Source organism: Tachypleus tridentatus, chromosome 3 (genome assembly GCF_004210375.1).
Source record: "Tachypleus tridentatus isolate NWPU-2018 chromosome 3, ASM421037v1, whole genome shotgun sequence".
NCBI lineage: Eukaryota > Metazoa > Arthropoda > Merostomata > Xiphosura > Limulidae > Tachypleus > Tachypleus tridentatus.
Window position 1 is genome coordinate 69,742,111 of NC_134827.1, and position 25,359 is coordinate 69,767,469.

The 25,359-nt window shown below is 33.3% G+C and overlaps 2 protein-coding genes across 11 annotated transcripts in view; both read right to left on the reverse strand.

Annotated features, from left to right (window-relative positions):
- Positions 1 to 25,359, reverse strand: part of LOC143247097 (liprin-alpha-2-like) — a 211,148-nt gene that overhangs the window by 40,889 nt on the left and 144,900 nt on the right. For all 9 annotated transcript variants that reach the window (XM_076494558.1, XM_076494562.1, XM_076494557.1 and 6 more), the window contains 9 exons: positions 25,084 to 25,248; positions 21,228 to 21,302; positions 14,599 to 14,685; positions 13,815 to 14,033; positions 11,796 to 11,942; positions 7,489 to 7,623; positions 6,479 to 6,562; positions 5,089 to 5,283; positions 3,412 to 3,503 (listed from right to left, as the gene is read on the reverse strand). In XM_076494558.1, coding sequence (XP_076350673.1) covers positions 3,412 to 3,503; positions 5,089 to 5,283; positions 6,479 to 6,562; positions 7,489 to 7,623; positions 11,796 to 11,942; positions 13,815 to 14,033; positions 14,599 to 14,685; positions 21,228 to 21,302; positions 25,084 to 25,248 — 1,199 coding nt within the window. The remainder of the gene's footprint in view (positions 1 to 3,411; positions 3,504 to 5,088; positions 5,284 to 6,478; positions 6,563 to 7,488; positions 7,624 to 11,795; positions 11,943 to 13,814; positions 14,034 to 14,598; positions 14,686 to 21,227; positions 21,303 to 25,083; positions 25,249 to 25,359) is intronic.
- LOC143247098 (zinc finger BED domain-containing protein 5-like) lies at positions 7,674 to 11,636 on the reverse strand. 2 transcript variants are annotated; one of them, XM_076494568.1, is made up of 3 exons: positions 10,457 to 11,636; positions 9,564 to 10,293; positions 7,674 to 9,293 (listed from the first exon to the last, which is right to left on the reverse strand). In XM_076494568.1, exons 2-3 carry the CDS (start codon positions 10,278 to 10,280, stop codon positions 8,547 to 8,549), a joined length of 1,464 nt encoding a protein of 487 aa, XP_076350683.1. In that variant the 5' UTR covers positions 10,281 to 10,293; positions 10,457 to 11,636; the 3' UTR covers positions 7,674 to 8,546. The 2 variants fall into 2 exon arrangements, with proteins under 2 accessions (XP_076350683.1, XP_076350682.1); XM_076494567.1 differs by having other exon boundaries at positions 9,564 to 11,636.

Here is a 25,359-nt window from a genome sequence, read left to right on the forward strand (position 1 = left end):
CTATTGACGATTCCTTCAATTATGTCATTGATGTAATTCAAAAAGAGCAAAGGTCCTAAGACTGGGCTTTTGAGGTACCCCACTTGTGACATTATTCTAGTTTGAATAAATTCCAGTTGTAACAATTCTGCTATCTTCCATCCAACCACTCTTTTATATAATTTGCTAACATATCCTTCCACAGCCACAGAGATAATTATTTTTACAAGCCTTTTATGTGGCACCTTGTTAAATGTTTTGTAAAAACACAGCTGCACTATATCTACACTCTTAACAGGCCCAGAATCAATTCAGTCATCTTATTTGATTTTGTTTTCCTCTATCAACTGTTCAAGATGTGGAATACTGTTTAAATCTTCATTACTAGAAACCAAAGAAAAAGAGAATTTAATAATCTCATAATAATCAGATATGAGCCTTTCTTTATCATCCCTCAAGGGTCCTATACCCATATATATAAACATTTTGTTTACCCTTATCATATTTAAAAAAATTACTCGCTGTTAATTTTTACATTTTCAGACAACTTTTTCTCATAAATACTTTTTGATATCCTAGCTTCCTGTTTCACCACCTTTTTTGATTTTCTAAATCTCCTATCATACCAGTCAATTTAAATTTCTTAAATTTATGATGCTTTTCTTTACTTTTATCTCTTATACTCTTTACAAGACAATTTGTTTTTTACTTGTCTACATCTGATCCCTGTATACAAATAACTCAGCTTTCCAATTCATACAAGATAATTCTTGTCACATCCATTGAAAATTTAGTTTTTGAAGTTTGTAACCAAAACATTATTATTCCTTATTCCCATACGGATATTTAACCTAATATAGCAATCATCCTTTGCAGTATCAATACATCTAAAATAGCTTTATTTCTAGTAGGTTTCTTTACTAATTGGTGAAGAAAGCAATCTTGAACAGTTTTCAAAAACCTTGCTTCCTCATGGTTTGACTCCAGTATTTCCCAGTTTATATGCCTGAAATTAAAATAACCCATAGTTAAGACTTCATTAACAGCTGTATCATTTGGTGGTCTGTAACAAATTCCCACTGAAAGCCTTTTCCTTGTGTAACCACTCATAAATACTCAAATGGATTCAATCTCCTTGCTGTTATCTATATTATCAATACCTGTCAGAATAGTAGTGCCAACTAAGACCTGTCAGAATAGTAGCCAGAACTAAATAACAGCCAGAACAGCCACAGCTGTTAATAGTTGACTGAATTCTGTATTAATTACTAACCAGAACCTTATGCATCATAAAAAATTGAGATAAATGCATAAAAAAGGATTATAAATAAAAAGACCAAAAGTAAATAACACTTCCTGCACATAGACTTACAAAATTTTAATTTCTTCACATTAAACACATATAAAAGCTAATAAGATGCATTTGGTTCAAAAACAACACTTAAATGGAAGTAGCAAACTTAAATCATACTGACACTTTAAAGCATCATTCTGCAGTATGTCTACAAAATAAGCTTTGTGAGAAATGTTATTACTTAAAAAACATTGAGTTCATATGATAAATAAAATTTGGTCATGAGAAAAAGACACCTCTGTTCTCATATCATTTTGAACAGAATGAGTTGAAGTTGAAAAACATTGCACTGCTTTTAAATACACATAAGTATGTACAATACATCAGTAATAATCTAACTTAGCTGATATCAACATCTTGATAAGTTATTCCTTCATATCTTGTTGCAGTCATAACACACTTATAAACGGTCTTTCTTTAATTTCTCTTTGTATCTTGAATCACAACTACAGTTATCCTCTCTCAAATTCTCATAATGTTTTATTTGTACATTATTACAGATACAATCAATCTCCCTCTAACTACCTTTACATATCTTCTTGTGCTAATTACACACTTATTATCAGTATTCCTCTTATTATTTGTTACACTTATAACACATTTATGTTGAATATGCTTCTTATTGTTGGAATCATGAAAATAACAGATCTTCTCAGAATGCAAATAATAAATGCAATAATTAAATTTTATAATCAACAGTAGCATTTATTATTTTAAAAACTTAAAAGTTGGACAAAAGGGTGTCACAAACATTTCTTACTTCAGAGGAATCAGTTATATATTTTATTATGTTATTCATAATTTCCTATTGATTTTAATTTTGTGTGTATGGTTTTCAAAAATAAAATCAATTACACTTTAACTCTCACCCAGTCTGTTCACACAAAACTTGAGATGTTCTTAAAAACTAAGTTTTTCTTCTTTAAGTTAATGTTGCATATAATTTGAAAATATATTCAAAAACATTGAGGATTTATATTGTTCAAGAAAATACTATACACTGGTCAAAGATTTGTACTACATCTTTTGAAGTTCAGTAAAAAACAATAAATAATAAACTTCAAATTATTATACCTCCAATTTTGCAGTACTTTTTATACTTCGACTGTAATTTACAAATAATTAATATCTCCAAAACATACTTAGAGTTGTAATTATTTAGGTCAATGGTAATTACATCAAAATATACATAAAAAAGCTTTTATTTTCACATAATAAGGAATAAAAAAAGTATGAAGTTGCATTATTAAGCAATAGGTAATGGTGATATAGCAAATGATGTTGTACTTGTTTTTATATATTGGGTATTGTCTTCAGACAAAACATGAAGTTTTTTTTTATTTGCTAATTTGTGCTTTGCTGACATCAGGATTTGAAATACATTTTTTAGCAGTGTATACTCTCAGACTTACCACTGAGGGACAAGATGAAAGCGTGCCTTTTTATATGTTGGATATCATTCTCAGACAAAACATACAGGTATACTTGTTCATGTATTGGATATTAGACTAAGAAACAGTGATTTCATTTGTTTATGTATTGAATATTGGCCTGAGAAAAAACAACAATGTGTGTTTGTTTATGTATTGAATATTGGCCTGAGAATCAGAAATGTGCATTTATGTATGAATTGAGTAGTGTCTTGAGAAAGAAAATGAAGTTGAGTTTAATTAATTAAGGCATAGCAAATATGAAAGTTTATATCATATGAGATCCAGTCTGATGTAAACTTAAGATGAACCAAGAAACAATATCTTTTTTAATCCTTTCATTTAGGTATAAATGGTTGTTTCAACAGTCTTACTGCAGGTACTTTCTCCTATAATTCTGTGGTGTGTACATTCAAATTACTACATTTTTGTTATCAATGTTGTAACTACTGCACTCTCACACCCACAAGATTATTTAAGAGGAGTTTGTGACTTGGAAACATCTGTAAAAAAAACACCAACAAATGAAACATTTGTTACAGTTTCTGAAGTTACAAAGAAACAACACGAAAGCACAGTAAACAAAAAAAAACATAAAGTAACTCACAAACAAGGTATCAAGTAAATTACTAGAAAACAGTGACAAACCTAGCTAAGCTTTCAGCTCTGTAACTCTTTACGTCCTGACGAAGTTTGTCCATTTCATCACGCATAAGAGCAAGCTCCTGGACTATTTTTTCCTAAAAAAGGGATGAAAATCATGAATGAAGCTTAGGTGAATTTGCATGTAAACAAAGTCATATAGAGGAATTCTGCTCAATAGTAAAAACGACAGAAACAAGGAACATCAACTTTATTAAGCTCTTTACTGTTCTCTTTAAATTTTACTATCAGTTGTAACACTCTTTGAAAAGGAATAAAACGACAGCTATAGTGACAAAATAAATATGATAGAAGAACAAAATAAGACCTTTGCAAAATATGCACTGCATGTATTTTTTTGTTTTTCATCTTTACATCAGATATTTATATAGTATATTTGTTATTATAAATAATATTTATCAGCTGTGGAGACAGAAAATTGAAGTTGTGTTAGTAGAAACAACCAACTGGTTATTGCTTTGCTGGAAAAAAAATTATAAACAAGAAAACCTTTACCTCTAAGGACTTACTTTGTAAGTTTGCTCTTGAAAGTTCACAATAAAGTGATAAATGAAGAATTAGTTAGAAGTGATTCACAGGATTAGACAGGGATGTATTTTAAACTCAACAAAAAACATAGTGTTGTTGGTATAAAGATTATGTAATCAGCCAGCTACTCACATTTTAACAGTATCAATCAATAGCTTCTAAGTATCAGTATCAAACAGTACCTTATCAGCATTAGTATTAATCTCTTTCTTTTATAAGTGTCAAATAGCGTCTTCTAAATTTTTTTATAAGTTTCAACCATATCTTATCAGACCAGTATCTGTTGGTATAATATTAATCAGTATAGTATTAGTATCATTCAGGTACAGTTACCTTGTTAGTATCAATTAGTATCTTGTCAATATCAGTAAAAATCAGTGTATTATCTTATAAATATCAATCAGTATCATATCAAAGTCAGTATTAATCAGCTATAAGATTTTTATAAATGTCTCATTGCTATCTTTCCCTTAACAGTATCAAGCAATCAGAATGTTACAAGTACTATTGAATGCATTTATTCTGATTTGCATTTATAAAATTTTTATACATACTAATTATAACACTTTAAATGAATAAACTGTTATAGACAATCTTTTGTCAGATATAAAAACCTTAAAAATAGTTAATTCATGAAAGTTTTGGAACAACTGTGCATATGCTACATTCACTTAATATTAATTAAATATTACCACATGCGAATATTTCATACTTACTTGACTAAATTTGAATTAAATATAAAAACATGAGTATATTTTATTGACATGCACTAGAGAAGATGAGATCTTAATGAACAAAATAACACCAAAAAAATATAAATACCAGAAAAATTATGCATAAATTAATTCAAGACACAATGAAGAACTTATTTCTTAGCTTTAAACATTAGTAATAGGCTTGTAAATATTAAATTTTCTATCCAAGTAAAATAAAAAACATTTTTATTAAATATCTTTTGACTGAAACACCAGTAGTCAGCAAATGGCCAGACTATTTTCCAAGAACAATTCATATAAGTTAACCAATAAAGGATAACCTTAGGTTCTTAAGCCCATAAGTGGAAATAAAAATCAGAACTAATTTGTGGACATTCATGAATAAAACCATCATTTGTAAGGACATAATCCCTCAAACCTTTTCACTATGTGAGTCCTCTAGTAACTTCCGAGTATGATCAAGTTGCTGTGAGAGATTGTTTTTTTCATCTAAAGCATCCATTCTTTCTTTGAGGTGAAGCTGAAGACGTTCATTAGACTCAGCAAGGAGCTTGTCCACTGTTGCTGAGAGCCGCTGATTGTGTTCCTCATTCATCTTCTCTCTCTGCCTTGCCTAGAGAAATACAAAATCTTCAATAAAGTTCAAATGCCTGATTTATTTCATTCTCTTTTCAGATTAGAAAAATGATTTAGTTTATACAATGCTAATATACATACATGAGAGGCTTACATACCTTAAATCATCCAGAACACTTCAGCAACAAAATATTTTTAATGTTCCCATTTAAAATGTTTTATTTTTTTCAAAAATGATATTATATGAATAGCTTACCTTAGCTAACATCTCATACTTTGACCTCATTTTCCTAACCCTTGAAGTGTTAAACTAGCTATATGATTTAATTCAGTTAATTATTCTGGGAGAGACTTTATCGAGTTGTTATCTCAGCTAGAAGTACAGTATCAAGCTGGTGTTTCAATTAATAGAGAGCATTTTTATCAAGCTGGCATTTCAGTTGAGAGAAAGCATTTTTATCAAGCTGGCATTTCAGTTGAGAGAAAGCATTTTTATCAAGCTGGTGTTTCAGTTAAAAGGAAGTATTTTCATCAAGCTAATGTTTCTGTTAACAGAGAGTAACTGTATCAAGTGCTGTTTCTTCCTGTGTTTATTAAGTTATTATTATAAAAGGCAATCTCAGGAGTGGGCAAAACAAGGTTGAGGTTAAACTCTTTCCATTGACAATGGTACTGAGTACCTTGAACACTTGCTTAAGAACAACAACAAAAAAAAGATAAATTACAATAAACAAGTAGAAAGTTAGAAATACAGTTAATTTTAAGAAGGAGGTGTGTACAAAAAGTGCAATCCTATGTGACAGACTTTTATATTACAGTATATAACAGACTCAGCATGAAATTCTTCAGTATGTTATATATAACAGATGTATTATGAGTTACTCACAGTATATTAAATATAACACACTCAGAATGAGTTACTTAAGTGCATTCTCCTGCAAGATGAGTTGTTAAAAGTGTTGAAAATTTTACCAAATTGTCAAGTGATAGAAAAAAGATAACAATTACAAAATGTGTTATCAAACATGCACTTTTTCAAATACTCAATTTAAAATCATAGTTCTCTCAAACATTATACATTCATTTCTTTACAGTTTGAAACAAAAGTAAGTTTACTAAGCTTAATTATTTTGAAAGAATGATACCTCACATTCCATTTATATTTTGATTATAAAAAACTGTAACTGCATAACAAGTTTTTAGATTCTTCTAGTTTGAGTTTAGAAACCTACCTTCATGAGTTCACTATTTCTTTCTTCCAGTTGCTGTTCAAGCCTTTGTACTCGGTCTTCTATGCTCATGTGCCTCTCTTGTGCCTTATGGTGAAAGTAACAATTTATCAAATGCTTATTACGAAGGCACAAACATACAGAAATATACATGTATATGTTCTGGGATATTGTTTTCTAAATATGTAGTGAGGTAATCTGAAGTCTTTTAACCTCAAAAGATTATGTAACGCAATCTACATAAAGAGGAAAAAGTGATAGTAACAGATTACATAAGATGATCTTTGTAAAGAGGGAAAGTAATATTAATTTATTATATAACGCATTCTGCATAAAGAGGAAAACTAATTGTAAGATATATATATGCCAATCTTGAGGGGTAAGTACTAGTAATAGATTAGATAAAGTAATCTACTTAAAGAGACAATAGTAATAGTAATATATTATATACGGTGATATACATAGAAAAAGGATAAGTAATAGTAACATATTATATAAGGTGATTTTCATAAAGAGGGAAAATTTACTAATAGTTAAATGTTTATTACAACTTTGCATCAAATGGAAGCTGAAACTGGAGCAATAAAACATTCTATTACTAAAAGCTCTGTTGATAGTCTACAAAAATGAAAGATACGTTTTTTCTGTCAGAAAGGTTTTTAAATATTCCTGCTGAATATCTTTTACAAACAACCAATTTTCCAACAAACATTACTCAAGTATTATTGGGACCAAAATAAGTTTATGATTTTCCAAGGAAACTTTACCATTTTATCAAGACTTTGTTTACCTTGAAAATGAAAAAATTGATCCTTTTCCTCCAAAGTTCTGCTTTAGACATAATCGCAGATCAATACAAAATACGTATTTTCAACCAATCTGAGCTACAGAAGTTTTATTTCAATGAAAAATAGGACTACTTTCAAAAGATAGGCTTTAATAGGATCTGCAGGTTGCTTTAGGAGGTGAGGAGAGAAGGCAGTGTGATGACAAATTCCTCCATCAAACTGTACCTGAGAGAGAGCTTCCACTTGCTGTTGAAGTTCGGCTTCTTTTGCTGGCAGAGATTCGGCTTTTTTTGAGAACTGTGACAATTTCTGTTCGGTCAGTTCTAACCTCTCTTCTAATGCTCTAACCTTTTCTTCACTCTAAGAAAAATAAATAAAAACTATTTAATATTCATCATATATAAGTCTGGAACATCTTTTTGCTCTCCTAATGTTGCCTTGGTCACTATATACTCAAAATTGTTGTAAAGAGGGTTTCACTTGGATGGTTACTTTCTCACAGGCCATATATCAATCAAGATAAACATGATATATAAAAAATCAAAGAATATCTGAAACTGAAGTATTTTGATGGTTATTTTCAGACACCAAATATCAAATGTATTCAGTTTTTATGTTCTTATGTAACATTTTCCAATACATTACATCAACCATGTTTGGAACATTGTTTAAATTAAATTACTATCACTTATCTCAGTGGTTCCCAAACTTTTTCAGCTTGTTACCCAATTTAACATGCCACATTAAGCATGTTACCCCTTTCACAAAATGTTTTCAACATTGATATATATGGCTAAATTAAACTAGAGATATATTGCACTTTATTTATTACACTTTATTTATTTACAATTTATTTATATAATTTATTTACACTGAATTACACTTTAATTATTGTATTTGATCATTGTGCATTTCTAATGAATATTGCCAAAGATGTCAAGAACATCAGTGGGATGGATGGAGTTGCATACTTGAAGCTAGTTTAGGAATTCTTGGCTTTGTGGTTGAAAGTGCCAGCCTGGCATCGTTTGCAACATTCAAGCGAGTCCTCTTTTTTTGTTTTCATCCCCAGCATGGTTGAGAACCCCTTCTCGCACAGATATGTTGTTGAGAATGATACCAACAACTTCAAGGCTCTCTTGGACAGAGTTGGCGAGTCAGCTAGTTGTGAAATCCAAAAGGAATCTGCATTTTGGTTTTGGAATTTGACTTTCAAGGCTTCATTTGCTCGCATTGCGATCCACTCCTCCTTTGCAGGGAAATCATCATCATGAATGGCCTAATCAGGTACAGAAAAGGGATGAATGATCCACTGAAGACTGGCTGTTTTTTAGGTCACTCTCTGGAAAGTAGTGCTGCATGCTTGTTTCAAGCCCCTTCAAATGGTCGCTCATCTCTTTGTTGATGGTCTGTAAAAGTGATCCAGTATCATAACTATTCTCTTCAACAAACTGGTCTAGGGTGGGAAACTGAGCGATCACTCCTTTCTCCAAGCGTCGAATCCAGAGTCTCAGTTTTCCCAGAAATGCAGTCACAGTGTGATGGGCATCAATGACAGTCGTGTTTTGGCCCTGGAGTTGCAGATTATCACTGTTCAGCTCCGCAAATATGTCAGCCAAGTAACAAAGTCGAGCAAGCCACTCCTTATCAGTGAATGTGGTAGCAAAAGGAGATTCTTCTTGTTTCAGAAATTCCTGAAGAGCCGTTCGGAGCTCAATGACTCGACGTACAACCTTGCCTCGTGACAACCAGCGAACATCGGTGTGGTAGAGTAGAACTTGATACTGCTCTCCCATTTCCTTGCACAGCTCCCTGAATATGCGTGAATTCACATCCCTGGACTTGATGAAATTGACGATTTTCAACACATCTTCAAACACTAATTTCAGATTACCAGGCAGGCTTTTTGATCCAAGAGAGTACCGATGAATGATGCAATGATCTACAGGAATTTCTGGATTCACAGCTTGTATGAGGCCCCGTAATCCACGATTACGACCCATCATCGACGGTGCTCCATCGACGGAGACCTAGATTAAAAAAGAAAAACTATTATAGATTGCGTCAGTTAGTCATTCTTACTTATCTTTTGCGTTATAATTATATGGTTTTAATTTAATTTAAATTATTTTGGTACTTTAGTATTTCAGTACGACAGGCACGATAATTTTTTGTGAATTATGTATAAAATATTCGCTACACTACAGCTACTTGTACAATAAATAAAACTATATGACTATATGCCATGTAATTCATTGTATTTATACTAATCTAGACTTTATATAAACATCTCTCCCTACCTGTTGAACGCTGTTCCAATCCAATCCATTCGTGGTAAAGAAACTGTTGATGATATTGAAGATATCTTCTCCCTTCGTGGTTGTCAACAGATCTTCGCATAATAGGAACTCTTCTTTGATCTTGTCCTGGTGGACGTAACGAACGAACCCAAGGAGAACAGCACAACTGGCTACGTCACACGATTCATCAAATTGCAAGGAGAATTTGGTATATGAGCTTTCCTTGATCTCTGTTATAACTTGGGACAGAATATCTGATGCCATGTCATCTACTCGTCGGCGGATTGTGTTGTTTGATAGAGATATGACACTCAGTTTCTTCGCTTGATCCTCCCCACATACCTTGCTTACCATCTCGTATGCACAAGGCATAATCAGATTCTCTGCAATGGTGTGGCATTTTTGTTGTTCGGCAACTTTATATGCAACAAAGTAAGATGCTTCGACCGCAGCTTGAAGCTTTTGGGCTTGAATTCCAGATGAACCGAACTGGATATTCTTCAGTGCTACAGCCTGGCGATGAAAATAAGCCTGATCCTCATTTTGAAGATTTGGATGGCACTTCTTGAGGTGAGCTGAGAGCTTTGATGGCTTGAGGCTTTCATTTGTCAACACTTTGTGACATACTACACATTGTGGCCGATCCTCTCCACCAGAAGGTAAATTCGCAAAGCCATAGCGAAGAAAAGCGTCAGAGTAGGTGCGCTTTTTAGACATTTTATTGTTTAATCTGCAGAAAAAGAAAAACTGCATAAAAAAGTGTGAACAATGTGAACTTATTATTTATTTTTTCATGGCATTCTAGATAGCATTAAAAGAGCTTATTCAGCATAGGAATGATGTAATAGTAGGTAAATACTAACTATACTGCACAGGGCAGTACACATACATACCAGGTTTTGTCTACCTCGGCTGATGCTCACATAGAAACTGACAGTGTGAAATAGAGGCAACCTCAGGCAGTGAGTGACGCGTACTGGACACGTCGATGAGTCATCAGGGTTACTGAGTGACTTGTGTTCTGAAGCATACTTGTCAAAATACTTTTGGGTTACCACACACTTAGATACATATTTTTTCTTTTCTACTACCGTATATTAGTTTTTGATGTTTATTGTTATTTGGTTTAACTTTATTACATACTTAAAATAGGTTTAATTTACAACTTTACATACTAAGACAAAGTTAACATTAATCCTAATACCAGCTACCTCAATGTTTTCTTGATTTTTAGAATTTTAACTTTTTTTCTGTCACCCCTCCATTACCCCCGATAAATTGTTAAAGTACCCCCAGTTTGGAAACCATTGACTTATCTAGTCCATAGTATTATCACTGTTATGTTACTCACTCCAACAGGAATAAACATTACAGAACTAATCGAATATTATAATAAGATGCTTTATGCACACAATGGGCTAAATGTTAAAGGCTTTACTAATTTAAGCTCATAATCAGAGGGAAAATAACCAGTTAAGTTCTATTTATTGAATGGTGGGGTCAACTATCTATCTTATAACACACCCACAAATGAAAGTGCAAAATGTATCTGGTAGAAACAAGTCTTGAACTCAAGACCCTCAGATACCCTGCCAAGTATGCTACTTACTAAGCAAAATTTGAAACTACATACAATAACAGATTATAATTGTAAAGCACTGTTTTCTTAACTGGCCAAAGATAGGATCTAACACAGACAATGCACTGTATTGTAGATTTCAACCAACAAAAACCTCCTACTGGATAATCAAACTCATTTTTTTACTTACATATAAGTTGTTTAATGTGTAGAACTGTTACTTAATAGTGCTTTAATCACACAATTTATGCACATCATCAAAAGACACTGCAGAATTAAGTTTCTTCTCAGAACTCATGAATATTCATGTACTCAAAAAATATGAAAAATTATACTAAACATTATAAAGATGAAAGAGTAACAACAATTGTTAAATACACTGCAGCCTTTCCACCAATCATACCCAGACAAACAGTCACAACACATCTCTTACAATTCACCAGAATACTATAAATACCTACAACAGCTTACACACACAGGTCCTGTAGATAAAAAACAGAAGATTTTTGAAACTTTGTCCTCTATACTTATTTTTTATATAACTGGCAGTTGCCATTCATTCTAATGTATTTAAAAACAATGTTTTTTATAAAAAGAATTATTTTTACCTATACTTTAAATTATTTTACATGTTTTTTTCACTCAGAACTTACAAGCTTTAACTGAGCTTCTTTGTTAATTAATTTCTGTTCTAATTTTTCATTTAAGTCATGGATAGAAGTTGACTCTCTTTGTGCATTGAGGAACCGTTTTTCCAAAGTTGATATCCTCTGTTCTTGGTCATCTTTTTGTGCAATATTCTGAAATAAACATAATGAAAACGAATTCAGATAAAAAACCTTTTCTCCTTATAAACCATAGGCATTTAACATTATTGTTTTTTCTTCTGTAATTTGTATGAAGTATCTTTTCAACAAATCATTGAGGATGTAAAAGAGAAGAATGGAAATTGCATAGATTTATCCATTGAAAATAACTGTGATAAACAAGTAAATAAAAAATGTTTCAAAAGAAGGAAGTAAATTAGGGATAGCTAAAATCATTCTTCAAACACAATGCAAACAAGATAGTAGGGATGGCATTTGCATCGCCCCTACATAATAACACAGACACACTATAGTAGACAAAAATAAGAAAAACTCATTTGTTGTTGAATAACTATACATATTATTATATGTTAATTCTTGTCTGTGTTATTACGTAAGGATGATCTAAATGCCATCACTACTGTCTTTCTTGTATTGTGTTTGAAGAATTTATACTAGCCATCCTACATTCTCTTCTGTTTTTTGGAAATTTTCTTATTTACTTGTTGTTTTAATGCAGTGTTTCAATAGATTAGAATGTTGTATATATAACCAAGTTATAAATACAATGAGATTACAACTGTAATATTTATTAATATCTATTATTGGCTGGTAATTCCAGTTTCACCCTCAAGTTTTTTAAATGAACACCACATATCTTCAAGAATTATAGTTTTTTAAATTACTACCAGTTATTAATAATACTTATAAAAGAGGGTTCTCTGTTTAAACCTGTGTGAAATTGGATGACATCATTGTTTTATTTTTTAAGTTATCATGTAATAAAAAAGTACAAATGAAAAAACGAACAAGGAATTCAAGCTTCTTCCTATGATATTTACAGACATTTCCAGAAATTTTTACTCAGTCATTACGTATAGATTGCTATGAAAGGAAACATTGTATAGTATTGTAAAGTTCTGATGACCTATTGAGGAAATATTTAAAATACCATTTCAATGAACAATATGAACCACCCCTACATAGGCAGTGCTATGAACCTGAGGATGACCGAAGAAAGTTGAAACTTTGTTCACTCCTCTACATAAAACTTTTCTTAACCCAAATGAGCCATTTTTACATATATATTTTTCTAGGCAGTGCTATTGCCTGTCTAATTCTATATTGTGAATTGCTCTATTAAAGATAACTGTAATATAAATTATATATTTATATCATTTTAAATTCAAACATATCAGTACATGGTTTTATAGCTACAAATTATACAATTTTGCAAACAAAGCAAAATGGTGAGATAAGTAAAACAAACACACGATTTTTTAGTTATACATTTGAAGGTAATTCAGTCTTTTTTATGGGGAGGGGAAGAGAGAAAATAACCAAACTTTAATTCTACTTAATTAATAATACTGACGTTTTTTTGTACATACTATTCAAATATGTTATATAGAGCTCCGTATTGACAAATAATCTCTGAAAAGTAACCTGTTTATCAGTTCTAAATCTTATTCAATAAAAACATAAAAGTTGTATATAACAGATTTCTATAAAAGTAAGTTTCTTAAGTCAGAAATATAGACAAAACAGTTGCAAAGTACTTGTTGTACCACAGTGAAAAATGTTCCCAAAATGACTGATTTTGTCTGATTCAAACATGGTATACATTTATCTTTGTTCCTTGCCTCATTAAATAGTTAAATGGGGGTTACTACTTACTATTTCACATACTTATTCAGCACATATAATGTTAATTCAATCCCCCCCCCCTATGTCACACTCCTCAGGGGACCTTAAGAGTACATGAAAGATTCTTTGATAATTCGTCCAGCTGGAGGTTCACCAGCTATAAGCAAACATATTAAGTCTTCTGGTAAATATTAAATTTACCATTTGCCTCTTGCCTACCTCTTTAAGATCATGTTCTAGCTTCTGGTTTTCTGCTTGAAGCTTTGAGGTTTCCTTCTGTGAAAAAGACAACAGATCTTCCAGCTCTTTAATCTTGCTTTCCATTTCTTCTAACCTGTCTCTTGCTGCTTCCAGTTCAACCTGTTGCTTTTCCAAGGTCTCTTTGAGCTCGACTACCTTGGCTGCCTCTGCCACAGCTTCTGCTGATCCATTTGAAACCTAGGAAATTTTATTCATGGTTAACATAATCAAGCTTGGGTTTAGAATGTTAACACATGAATATTGCTGCCATGTTAAAGAGACAGTAAATAAGTTAGTACTGCTTCTCTAATTCCAATATGAACCTCCTACACTAAATGATTAAAAAGGTGTAAAATTAGGGATAATCTAACAAAATCAGTTAGATTTCCATAATGTGCATAAACAGCTGTTGTTACATGTATATTTATTTATTTACCATTAATACAAATATTTTTATTGTTCTCCAGTTTCTGTGTTTTATGTTATATTTTAAAACAATTCCAAACAGTAATACTATTTTAAACTATTGTGAGCACTTTCTAATTTAAAACATTGTTGTAAACAATGATGTTGCTGTAGAACTTCTATAATGTTGTTTTTAAAAATAATCCATAATTCCTCCTGATGATGTATACAATATATCAAAATCTAAAAGAAGTTACTTTCACTGGTTTATTTTGCACTCATGAATTTCATAGCTTTTGATTCTCTTCCAACTTGGGTTTACTGGTAGAAATACACACGTGTACAACTGAATGCTTACCACTGATGGTTCTGGTAAGTTACCATTCTCTTCGCCTTTTTTTTCTTCAGAAATTTCTAAAACTGTCTTACTTCTATGAAGTCGCAGCTGCAAAAAGCATCATTATGTTAATAATCATAAATAAATACAAACAGCAGATATTTAGAATATGAGGAGAGAAACAAAAATAATTGATATAAAAGAAAAACAGTACAGGAAGGAAACAAACTGTAAAATTTGTCATAAGTTTAACATAAGGTAGCATATACCTTTTACATGGTATTATCTAGGTTTCATCCTTTTATCAATCAGAAACAACAACAACAAAAAATCTTCATACTATGTTTTCTGTACACAAACATATTGAAATAGGTACAAAAACATGTTCTAGCACATCTTGTGTAACATCATTACTGTGGTTAATTTGCATATTACATAAATAAAAAAATAAATATTCCTGATTAATTCTACTAACATGACTGAATTCTCCTGAAAAATGGATCCAGACATTGATGATATTTGACAAATTAGCCTGCAATAAGGAAAACTTTGAAAATTAATAGGACATAAGCAACAGTGACTTGTTAATGGTCATTTAATAAAATCAAAACCTCTTATTAATTTTACCTCAGTATAAAACATATAAACACAGTAATTTGATCAGTAAAGTTGATCCTGTATCACTAACTACGCATCATAAATATACTGAAGGTGGATGTTAAGTTTACAATGATGACTGGAACAACTTACAACTGATAAACACAGTAACACGATTAGCCTAGTTGATTCTCTATTAATAACTAGGTATAAAGATTACACTGAGGATGGAAACAAGTTGTGACTGATATATATAAACACAATAACCTGATCAAACAAGTTGTTCCTGAGTCAATAACTAGAAGTAAAGGGTAAAATGAAGATGGGAACAAGTTATAACTGATGTATATAAACACAGTAATTTGATCAATCAAGTTGATCCTGTATCACAAACTAAGTGTTATGTGCACAATGAAGACAGGAAGAAACTATAGTTGATAAGTATAAACACATGAATCTGATCAGCTGAGTTGATCCCGTATTAATAACTATATATTAAATATACACGAAACATGGAAACAAGCTATCATTGACAAATACAAACATAGTAATTTAATTAGCCAAGTTGATTCTGTGTCACTAACAAGGTATTAAATATATTTTAAACAGGGAAACAAGATATGACTGATAAGTACAAACACAGAAATCTGATCAGGAGAGTCGATTCCATATCACTAGCTAGGTATAAAGTTTACCCTGAAGATTTGAACAAGATTCATATCTTAAATCATATCTTGACTGATAGATGTAAACACAGTAATCTGATCATCAAAGCTTATCTTGTGTCACAAACAAGTTGTTATGTATACAATAAAGATAGGAAGAAGCTATTCCTGATAAATGTAAAAGGTTCTGAATAAAAACAGGTAAATGACCAAGTAACCCATATGAGTGGAGGTTTTTCAAAATGCTGTTCCTCCATGTAGTGTCTTAGCCCTTTTCAGGGTCATAGAACACATAAAAAAATTCTCCATGGAAAAAGACTTCCTTGATTGAGGTTTCATGTCAAATCAGGTGGTTCAGTAAAGTCCACTTGGTGAGCTATAAGGATGTTGTTTGATTTGAGGAACCAGACAAGACAAGCATTAACCATCCTCTCTAAGATCTTACAAAGACAGGTAATAAAAGCAATGTGACAATAACTAGATGGGAATTGTGGGATCCTTCTCAGATTTAGAGAAATGGAGGACAATAGCCTGGGATGAGCATCAAGAAAAACATTCTCCTGCCATATCAGGTTAAAACAAGCAGAATAATTGCAAGACAGGTAGAAGAGAGATGGCACAGCATCCGATGGTAAATATCATCAAGTCAAACTGATGTACTGCCAGATTATTAAAAAGTGAATTTAAGTTCCATCAGTGTAAAAAGACAACTGTAACCATAGATACAACCAGCCTGAGGATTGTGTCCATTAAAGTCTCTTTGGAATAAAGAAGGAGACAGGTAGAGAAAACAAACAGTGATGGTATGATCCAAGGAAACATGAATGGATATTGTCTCCAAGGGTGTATAGAGTGGCACAAGCACGGCTTTGCATGCACTTGTCAACCAGCAGTGCCACCCCTCCATTCACTCACCAATCACACAACCTGTCATTCCAGTACAAAGAAAACTGCTGAAAGGCAACTGTATTGGGAGGTTTCAGGAATGTTTGCTGTAAGGAAAGACATATTGGATGACAGAAATCAATCAAAGCCTTAAAGTCATCCAGATTGGAATGAAAACCTTGACAGTTCCACTATATCAAAGTAGCCATTTTTACCTAAGTGGGGGAGAACCCTTTTGTATATGACCAAGCCATTTTTCTTCATTAGAAGGAGTTCTGTCGACCTTTATGGATCCATCCTAGGTCGAGTTGGCAGGTCTCTGTCAATAGACATGGATTCCAGTGACATAGGGTGTGAATAAAGAATCATTCTGCATCTTGGGGCTGAAGAAAATAAACCCAAGTAGACACCAGAAGCTGAGGCCAAAAGAAGTAAACCCAAACGGTCACTGGAAAGAATAGTGGGGTCAGAGACAGCAGATGTTGACTTGTCAACTCAATTATCCATTGTGATCAAAAGACTCTTATATGATACAAAAAAGATTCTGATGGAGGTACAAAAAGTGCTGTCAACACATACACTGTAGTAGTGGAATGTAATACAACAGCGTACGTCCATGATAGTACATACCATCAACACAAACTTCCGAGCCTCCAAATAAGAAACATTATAAGAAATTATGACAGATAAATACAAATGCAGTAATCTGAGTGGCCAAGTTGTCCTTGTGTCATCAACTAAGTACTATGTTGAAACTGAAGATGGGAACAAGCTATAACTAATAAATATCAACACAGAAATCTAATCAGCCAAGTTAATCCTGTGTTACTAGACAGGTACTATGTATCCACTCAGGAAGGGAAATAAATTATGAATGAAAAATATAGGCACACCAATCTTATCAGTGTAGTTGACACTATATTATTAATTACGGATTAAATGTACATTTCAGATGGGAATAAGCTACAAATGATAAACATGCACACAGTAATCTGATTACCGAAGTTGATACTGTGATATTAACTAGGTTTTATGTTTACACTGAAAATCAGAACAAGTTATGACTGAGAAATATAAACAGAGTAATCTGATCAATCACATTGATCATGTATCACTACTAGGTGTTAAGTATGCAATAAAGATAGGAAGAAGTTGTGATTCATAAATATAAATAGTGTAATCTGATCTGCTATGTTCAGCCTGTATCAGTAACTAGGTATCACTAAGTTGGTGTTAAGTATAGATTAAAGATGGGAACATTTTTTGACTGATAAATATGAACACAGTAATCTAACCATCAAAGTTTATCCCGTATCTCTACTAGATGTTAAGTATTTCCTGAAGATGGGAACAAGGTATGACTGATACATATGATGATCCTGTATTGCAGACTAGGATTTATGAATACAATGAATATGTTAACAAGTTATGATAATAAATATAAACACAAACTGAAAGGACAAACTGACCATTTATCACTAACCAGATGTTAAATACACATTGAAGATGGGAAAAGTTATGACTGATAAACACAGTAATCTGGTAAGCCAAGTCGATCCTGTATTATTAACTATGTGTTATGTATACTTTTCAAAACAAGAAATACAAAAGGGATATTTTTGTTATTTTAAAAAGAAATATATGTAGTAACGTTACAAGCTCAGGGTATGTGATGTTACACATGTTAAGGCACTGATTGTCAGACCAAAATGACAATAAAAGTTGTGCACTTTGAAAACGGAGGAAAACATCGGATTTTTCGCCAAAACGCATGCGTGTCCAATAAATGTGTTTGAGAGATCTGCATGTTCTGCAAGTGCAACATGTGCAAAATCCCTATAAAAGTGACGGGTTCTCGGTTTCCATAGCTCAGTGTTAAACCACCGACACGCAATACAGTTACGCCAAGACTGACTGAAGCACAACGCAACAACGCCATTGGTCGCTTGGAAGCAAGCGAATCTCGATCAGATGTTGCCAGAGCTGTGAATGTCCACCCAAGCACCATCACAAGGCTATGGAATCGTCACCAACAACATGGATCAACTCGTGACCGTCCACGATCTGGCAGACCTCGTGTGACCACGCCCGCACAAGATCGCAACATCCGGTTACGTCACCTTCGGGATAGGACCACCACTGCGACGTCTACTGCCTCAACCATACCAGGGCTGCGTAGGATTTCCGATCAGACCGTACGCAACCGTCTACGAGATACAGGAATCCGACCTCGACGTCCAGTCAGAGGCGTCATCCTCACCCAGCAACATCGTCAAGCACGGCTGCAGTGGACTCGGGCACATCGGGCATGGCCTCATCGACGATGGAGGCATGTTTGGTTCAGCGATGAATCACGTTTTATGCTTCGTAGGCAGGATGGAAGGACCCGTGCCGAGGTGAACGTTTTGCAGCAAACTGTGTGCAGGATGTTGACAGATGTGGGCTGCCATCGCTTACAATGCCAGAACAGACCTTTTGCACATTCGAGGGAATCTTACGGCTCAACGATACGTCGACGAGATTCTTTGGCCCCATGTGCAACCCATCATGCTGAACGTCAACGACGTTTTTCAACATGACAACGCCCGTCCTCACACAGCCCGACTCACCACTGTCTTCTTGAAACACCACAACAGCAACGTTCTTCCCTGGCCCTCCAGATCACCAGATTTAAACCCCATCGAACATCTTTGGGACGAGATGGACCTCAACCGCAGACTCTACCTCAGCTTGCAGCAGCTTTGCAGGCTGAGTGGACAGCCATTCCACAGGATGTGATTCGTCATCTCATCGTTTCCATGGGCAGGAGATGCAAAGCAGTTATTGATGCTCACGGGGGGCATACTCGTTATTGACGTTGAGTGACGTTAAACTTCACCTAGTGAGCGTGGACTTCGCCTTTGCAGACTTTGGATGTTCAGCAGTGAATGTGCAAAGTTTCACACATGTCATACAGAACTACCCGGAATAAACTTGTTAACAATTTGTCTCATATTTTGACTTTTGCATTTCTTTTTTTGAAGAGTATATATGCTGAAGATAGGAACAAGTTGTTTTTTACTGCAATCATACTTTGGCAATAACACATGATGATAAATGCTTTATTGTAATCATACTTTAAATACAAGGTATGGTGATATATGTCTTGCTGTGAAATATGTCTTACGATGATAGGTGTGTTTCTGTAGTCATACTTTAGACACTACAAACAATTACAGATGATACTGTAAAACACTTATCATCATATACTTAGTTACAACCAAAGTATAATTACAATATCATCTGTGATCATACTTTAGATATGATAAATGATGATAGTTGTGTTATTGTAATGATAGTTTAGATATAAGGTACTGATAAGTGTACTTATATAATCATACTTTGTATACAACATGTGATGATAGCTGTTGTTGTTGTTATTGTTGTTTTTCTTTAATTTCGTGCAAAGCTACACAAGGGCTATCTGTGCTAGCTGTCCCTAATTTAGCAGTGTAAGACTAGAGGGAAGGCAGCTAGTCATCACCCCCCTCTGCCAACTCTTGGGCTACTCTTTTACCAACGAATAGTGGGATTGTCAGCCACTCTATAATGCCCCCACATCTGAAAGGGCGAGCAAGTTTGGCAAGACGGGGATTCGAACCCGTGACGCTCAGATTACGAGTCGAACGCCTTAATCCACCTGGCCAGTATGTTACTGTAATCATATATATATATAATGATAAAAATAGGCATGTTAGTCTTATCATAATTCTAATACAACATGTTATGATAGGTGTGTTATTGGAATCATACTTTATATATATCACATGATGATAGATATGCTACTGAAATCATAGTTTATGTACACAGTTGTGTTACTGTATTCATACTTTAGAAACCATAACAAAGTTTGATGATAAACTTAGTAAAGTCTTTAGTTTACATACTCCAAACAGCATGGAATACAAACGTTAAGTTAACAATATATCTGTGCAGAAAATAAAGTTAGGATGCGTCTTGAATTGGTATTAAAAGAAACTATTAGAAATGTACAATATTCCCAGAAGCTTATGACATATCAACATCGATTGAAATAAAAGCTATAATAATTTGGATTGTAAAAATAATTTTGTTCTAATTTAACTATTAAAATGTTTTAATTCCTCCAGAACATATTAGAAATTCTGAGAAACAACAAAAAATAGTTCCTACATTGTCCTAAAAAACTAGTTTAATTAACATGAAGAGTTTGAGTTCTTTATAGTTCCCAACTGAGAATGATACTACCATAACAGCTTTTTACAAGCTGCTAACACAGTAAAACGTGTTTACCAAAACTGTTCATTTGTTTTGAATACAAACACTTAATACGATTTGCAGTTTTTAACAGAATCAGATGAAAGAGAATCTCTATAGAGATAAGAATACAGAAAAAATGTATTTCATGTGAAGAACTTGTAGTGCTTTGTATTGGAATATTTCTCTACACAAACGGAACAACGACAGACAAAATCTTGAACTTACATCTTCATTAGCTCGAGCTAGCTGCTCCTCCAAAGTGGTAGCTCTTTCTGATGACAATCTAAGCTTCTCCCGAACCTATTTACAAAGACAACGTACATCTAAGATTTTTCTTTTTACATTAAAATCACTGATATTTTTGACACTTAGAGTTACAGTCTGTGAACAAAAAAAGTTGAAATACTTTGTCAAGCCACTGTTAAAGTGGATAACTTTCTGGAGATTATATGTTCATTACGGATCTGGTATTAACTTGTTAAGAAATTTTTATGCGCAGCATCACAAGTAAAGAACATTAATAATTTAACGCTTAGAACTACACCTCTCATTAATGTCAAGCTACACTACTCAAAGACTCGTTAGACTTTATCCAACAAGAAACAAACGTTTGAAGGTTCTTTTATCTAGTAAAGAGCTCATTAAAAGTTTATACCCAAACAGTGATGAGCTTAGTCTCAACAGTTACAACTTTATACAAATTACTGCATACATTTGTGTTTATCTAACTTCACACAAACGCATGTGAAAGTTGTATGGCAGACAGGAACCTAAAACTATTAAAATATTTAAACAAACAGAAAAACTATAACAACTGAAACACAATTTACTGATGGTACGTCTTCGTCTAGTACGATTATTGTAGCAACTGAAACACAATTTACCGATGGTATGTCTACGTCTAGTGTGATTATTGTAGCAATTGAAACACAATTTACTGATGGTACGTCTATGTCTAGTATGATTGTTGTATCAGCTGAAACACAAATTACTGATGGTACGTCTAGTATGATTGTTGTAGCAACTGAAACACAAATTACTGATGGTACGTCTGGTACTTTAGAAAATTGAAAGACAGACTTGAAGTTTTGGAATTTTACTTTATAGTTATACGGAGAAAGAAGATTACTAATACAGAGGCCTGTTTTATTAATGCATTTCCTGACGGCTGGTATGAGTATTAACACTTTTACTAATAAAGCAGCAGTGGCGGCACCAGGATATTTTCGTTGAAGGGGTGGCTGAGGTAAACTGTGGAGGGGCTTCCCAAAATGCCATCAATATGAAGTGTAGATGGTAAATTATAATAATGTAAATACCAAGGTACATTTCAGAAAGGTGTTCTATTTTGAACTGCGTTTTTAATGCAGTTTTCATTGGAAACTCATACTCTGATTAATAATTCATTATTACAAATTATAAATCTGTTTATGAAAATATACGTATATGTAAAAGAGGAAGCTCACCTAAATTCCACCCAAGGTAATACATAATAATAAAGAAAATCAAGATTAGCTTAAATTAAGAGTAAAGCTACAAATCAAAAGAAATATAACATAAAGACAGTTTACACAGCAGAAACGAATTATCCCATGTGAAGTTAATACACCCTGAGGAAAAGTAAGGTCACTATCAGGCTAACAATCTTTTATCATGTTGTGTTTATAGCCAATATTACTTCAAAACAATGTGCCTGTTCTGGTGATTGGCAGCAAATGTGTCTATAACAGTATCAATATCGAGTTGTTTTGCCCTCCTGGAGTTTACTGATATGACAGCAAGGTTGGTGGTGTGATTGTTACCACTACTGTTGCACAAGTAAGCTTGAGAAGCTTCAGACATGAGAAACGTCTCTCACAGGCAGCTGAAGTGACAGGCAGGGTCACAACGATGCATACAAGTTTGTGGAGATCCATGAAGGCATCCTTGTATGGCTCCAGCATGGTTGCAAGCTCCAATGGTGTGGATACTTCTTGCCCCTTGTCTTTCTTCCTGGCAATTAGCCAGCTCAACTGGTGGACCTCCACTGTGAGGTCATCCTCTGCCACACCATAGTTTGCTAAATTGCAGTTGACCTTCACAGAAAGGCTGGTTTCTTCATAAGTTAACATTATTCATACAGGCCAAACTGTGATTGTGATATTGTTCTTATCATATGTGTGACAAGCACCTGTTACAATAATGTAACTACTAGATTACATTAAATTAGGCACTTCTAAATAGCCCAATGACAATTTCAAAATTCATTCTAGAATTGTTTAGAAATATTATTTGGTCAGTTAACATGCAAGGTTATTATCTAATCATAAGTATAACATTAATTGGATTGTAAGTCACAATTTTAAGTGTATGCCACAATCATCAGTACAATTTTAGATGACTGATACACAATGCAAAATGATCTCACAGAGGACACAACACCGGCTAAATGCTTCATAGTTTTGATCCATACACAATACACTTATACATGCATGCTATGTTTTACTTTTCAATAAAAGATAAATGAAATTAATGGGTAAATACCTGTGAAACCTTTGGTTTATCAAGTAAAATCCCTGATGATCTGTTGTATCTTGAAATCAACGTGGTTGTCTATTCTTCGTCAAAGCTCAAGAGAGAATGGCATTACACAGGGAGCGGCAATACAGCGCATGAGTTTCAGTGCAATCAGTAAGTTGCTATGGGACACATGACACATACTTCCGTCTTAATGAAGACGTTGAGTTCTACAGATCTATGTCTCTTTAATGTTAATTGTTAAGCAACATCGATGATTGTGTTTTCCATATTTTAAGAATATATTAGGTAACAATATTGAGGGGGGGCTCATTTTGGAGGAGCTCAATCCCCCCTTGGCGCCGCCACTGTAAAGCGGAGAACAATGTTTTGACGTTCTTAAGCCCTTTTCAGGTTAACAAAGTTAGATTTGCCCATTTTGAGTCTTTTTTATTTCAGTGAAGGAGTCAGAACTCACACAATAACAAATTTGAGGTTTTGGTCTATTACTTGGCAATATTTTAACAAATTTAGATGGAATTTAGCACAAACATATTTTTTTCTTCTGTCCTACTCATATACATCTTTATTAACCTGACGATGACCTAAGAAGGTCGAAGCGTTGTTCTTCGCTTTATTAGTCAAAGTGTTAATACCAATACTAGGTGTCTTGAGATACATTTTTACTTCAAGTGGAAGCCTGATTTAACTTAACTTTATTTCCTAATAACTGTTTGTAATCCTCATTTTTTATATTTCCATTTGCTTTGGACATCTGTTTAAAACTATACAAGGGTTACTCTAATCCTAAAAGTGGGATTTGACCTACACTTTTATAACGCTTTTATGACCTCAAACTAAAATATAATTTATGGTGTGAAAACAAACAAACAAATGAATCCTTACATCTTGGCGTTATAATTATATCTTTCTTATCGAATGTATACAAACAGATATACAAATCCCCTTAAACCTAGCTTTTTATGGGTTTAAGGGGACTTGAAATGATATCTTAAGATAATTAATTATCAGTAGTAACTTTATAACGTATTGTATCGACTGGCTGTAATAAAGTCCAACTTATGACATCAAACTGACATTTAACGGAGGAATATTAATTCTGATGAAAACCATTTGCCTCAAATTCTGACACAAACTTATCATTCGTTTACCTATTTCTTCGTATCTTTAGAATGACGAGTAAGGCCTAGTAACAGTGTTTTACCTCATACGTTTCTTTGGAACAATAATTCTTTACACTTAGTTTAATTTAACCAATTCATTTGTTAACCAATAAAGACTCGTAAACTTGGAAACAAAATTAATAACACTTGATTTTCTAAGAGAAATCGAGACTGCATTAATAAATTGATAATGATTCATCAATATATGTCTTATAACAGAACTCAAAGTCATTTGTTTGATATGTAAGTGATTCGTTGCGAAAATAATGTTTCACGGTGGTAAAAAAATTCGATCTTTTCAACCTAGATATGATAAAACTCGAATTGCAACCTAAGCATACCAGCTGAGAAACACGTTATCCAAAAAGTACTTTACACGAGTCGTAGTTCAAAATATTAACCTTTTCATCTAAAGCTTTGTGATGCTCAAAAAGGGACTTGAGTGCCTTGAGAACTTCCACTTCTGAAGAAACTCCTGCAGAGGACTGGGACTGTCTTTTTACAACGGTCATTCTTAGAGACCGTTCGTGTCGGGCAACCAAACACTCCAAGTGTTCCAGTAGCAGCTGTGGAACAGAACGAACAAGATAAAATTTACTGTTCTAATAGTGTTTTAATCGTATATTTTTACACAATTAACACTATAAGAGAACCATCAGTCCAGTAAAAAGCCAAGA